At 62.9% G+C, this 2,724-nt stretch overlaps 1 protein-coding gene across 1 annotated transcript in view; it reads right to left on the bottom strand.

Moving 5' to 3' along the window:
* Positions 1 to 2,415: 2,415 nt before the first annotated feature.
* Positions 2,416 to 2,724, bottom strand: part of CACNA1S (calcium voltage-gated channel subunit alpha1 S) — a gene marked incomplete at its 5' end in the record, with an annotated part of 26,448 nt that continues 26,139 nt past the window's right edge. The window contains 1 exon segment of the mRNA XM_015568450.1: positions 2,416 to 2,720. Within this exon segment, the coding sequence (XP_015423936.1) occupies positions 2,646 to 2,720 (75 nt within the window).

Below are 2,724 nucleotides of genomic sequence, written 5' to 3' on the forward strand. Positions count from 1 at the left end.
GTGGGTGGGGCGGGGCAGGCTCTCCAGGCAGGAAGCTCCCACGCTACCGTGGTTAAAATACTCAGCAGGACTGGGGGCCCCCATCTGGCCCAGATCTCTCAGGCACAGACCCCCAGCGACAAATCAAAGCCCGAGAGCTGCCCTCAGGCCCTAGCAGCGTCTCGGGGGTGGCCTGGCCTTGAGTCCACTTCCGCTTCATCTTCTCTCTTTCTTTTAACCTTCACCCAGGGAGCGAAGACATTTTTCCCATGGATTTTTAGAGAGAGTGGAAGAGACGGGATCAGGAGAGGGAGAGGGAGAGGGAGAGGGAGAGAGAGAGAGAGAGAGAGAGAGAGAGGAACATCAATGTATTAATTGTTAGGTATTGACTCACGCAATTATGGAGGCTGAGAAGTCCCATCTGCCATCCACATGCTGAAAACTCAGGAAAGACAGCCGTGGAGTTTGAAGGCCTGAGAGCTGAGAGGAGATGGCATGGATTCCAAACCATATCCGAAGCCCTGAGAACCAGGGTCACCAAGGGAAGAATACTGATGTTACAGCACAAGCAGTCAGGGAGAGAGAGAGAGAGAGAGAGAGGGAGAGAGAGAGAGGGAGAGAGAGAGAGAGAGAGAGAGAGAAAGCATCGATGTATCAGAGACACATCGATTGGTTGCCTCCCGCACACGCCCCCCCTGACCCTGACCCTGTCCCTGACCCTGACCGGGGGCAGGGATCAGACCAGCAATCCAGGCAGGAGCCCTTGACAGGAATCGAACCCAAGACCCTCTGGTGTGCAGGCCGACCTCTAACCACTGGGCACACCAGCCAGGGCCCCTCGAGGGCCAGAAGTGGGCGTTGGCACCTGCAGGAGCCGTCCGAGCTTTGACCTGACATCCGGCGTGGCAAGTCCAGAGGTCGGGGCTGCCAGCCCCACCCCAGCAGCGGTACTCGGTTCCGTGGGAGACCCTGCGGGCAGCGGGCTGGCCACCCCCTCCAGGGCCCACCCGGAGGCGGAGCCCAGACGCCCCCTGTCCGCAGGGCCTCAGCCCCCCCGAGAGGGTCTGTTATCGGGGTGCAGACTCTGAGGGCTTAGCTCGGATGCGGGCTGGGCCCGACTTCCTCTGTTGCGAAGGAGACGAACAGCCATAGAGGAAACCAGACTCGGTTATAAATAGCGAGGGAGAGAGAGAGCGAGAGAGAGCCTCTGTGGACCACCAACCCCCCAAAAACGAACTGGTTTTGGCTTCAAGGGTTACTGGGGGTTTAATGACACCCAGATCCCTTCAGACACAAGCTCTATATCCAATCCTCTCCCCAGTAACAGCCTCTTTTTTTTGTGTTTTTTTTTAATACTCACTCGGGGATATTTTTCTATTGATTTTTAGGGGGAGCAGAAGAGAGAGGGAAGACAGAGAGAAACATCGATGTGAGAGAGACACATCGATGGGTTGCCTCCTGCACGAGCCTGCACCCGAGGTCGTGCCCTTGACCGGAATCGAACCCAGGACCCTTCGGTCTGCAGGCCGACGCTCTACCCACTGAGCCACACCGGCCAGGGCTCCAGTAGCTTCTATTACAGTTCGGGGGGCCAAAGGCAGGAGCGGGTGTGGGTGACCCTCGAGTGGGGAAGAGCCCTCCCACGACCACCTAGCGCCACCCCTTCGCCTTCAGGTGGAGAAATGGAGGCCCCAGGAGGTGGAGAGACTTGTCCAGACCGGGGCGTCTCCACGGCCCCACACACGCCGGGACCAAAGGTCCACCTCTGACGCGGAGCCACAGGGGAGCTCACGGTTCGGGTCAAAGTCAAGTCGGCACAAAAGGACCAGAGACAGCCCCGAAGCCACCGGGCGGAGCCCCGAGTCACGGAGATGCCGGGTGGAGTTCCAGCCCCGCCCCTGCCCGGCCCCGAGACCTGGGCGGCCACGGGAGGGACTCCGCGTGTCGGGTCCCCGGCCTCTACGTGAAGATAACCACGTGCTCCTCTCGCCGTGGTGCTACCGTGGGGCTGAAGGGAGACCCCAGGTGAGCACCAAAGGGGGTCATGCGGGCAAGTGCTCTGTAGGGAGAAGAGGGGGCCAGGGCGAGGCCCGTGCCTGGGGCGCAGGAGGCACTGGGTCCCCTGTGACCACTGTTGCCCCTCGTGACTCGGTGTGGCCAGAGGGGCCTGGCGTGGGGGCCCCACGGCCACACACAGGAGAGCAGCTGGGCTGAGGCCAGAGCAGGCAGCGGCCTCCGTCCAGTGAGACCCGGTCACGGGCCGCCAAGGAGGGGGGCTGGGCTGGCACCTGCCCTCGGGCCGCCGGGCTCTCCCCGCAGAACGACCGTCCAGATGGCCCCTCCGGCCGCCCTGGGCCTGGTCCCCAGCCACGGCCGGGCTCCTGGGGAAGGGACGGGGGCGGGGGAGGGGAGGCCCGGAACAGGAGCCAAGCAGAGGCCAGGTGCCCCGTCTCAGGCCTGAGACTTTAATGTCCAAACATGACCGGGGCAATGATGCTGGGATCGCCCTGGGACTGCGCCCCCTGCTGGCGAGGAGAGGGGGCTGCGGCCTCCTCCAACCATCGCTGTGAGATGGGCGGCTGCCCCGATGGCTGACAATGTCCCTTCTGCACCCCTCTCTCACTCCCTCATCCTGGAGGCCCCAGCCCAGGCCGAGGCGGAGGGTTTCAGGGCCCGGGGGGAATGAGGGCCTCCTGGGAGCCCTGACGCTGGTCGAGGCTGCCCACTGAGGACCGCAGGCTCGGG

Source organism: Myotis davidii, unplaced genomic scaffold (assembly GCF_000327345.1).
Source record: "Myotis davidii unplaced genomic scaffold, ASM32734v1 scaffold685, whole genome shotgun sequence".
In the NCBI taxonomy this organism is placed as follows: Eukaryota; Metazoa; Chordata; class Mammalia; order Chiroptera; family Vespertilionidae; genus Myotis; species Myotis davidii.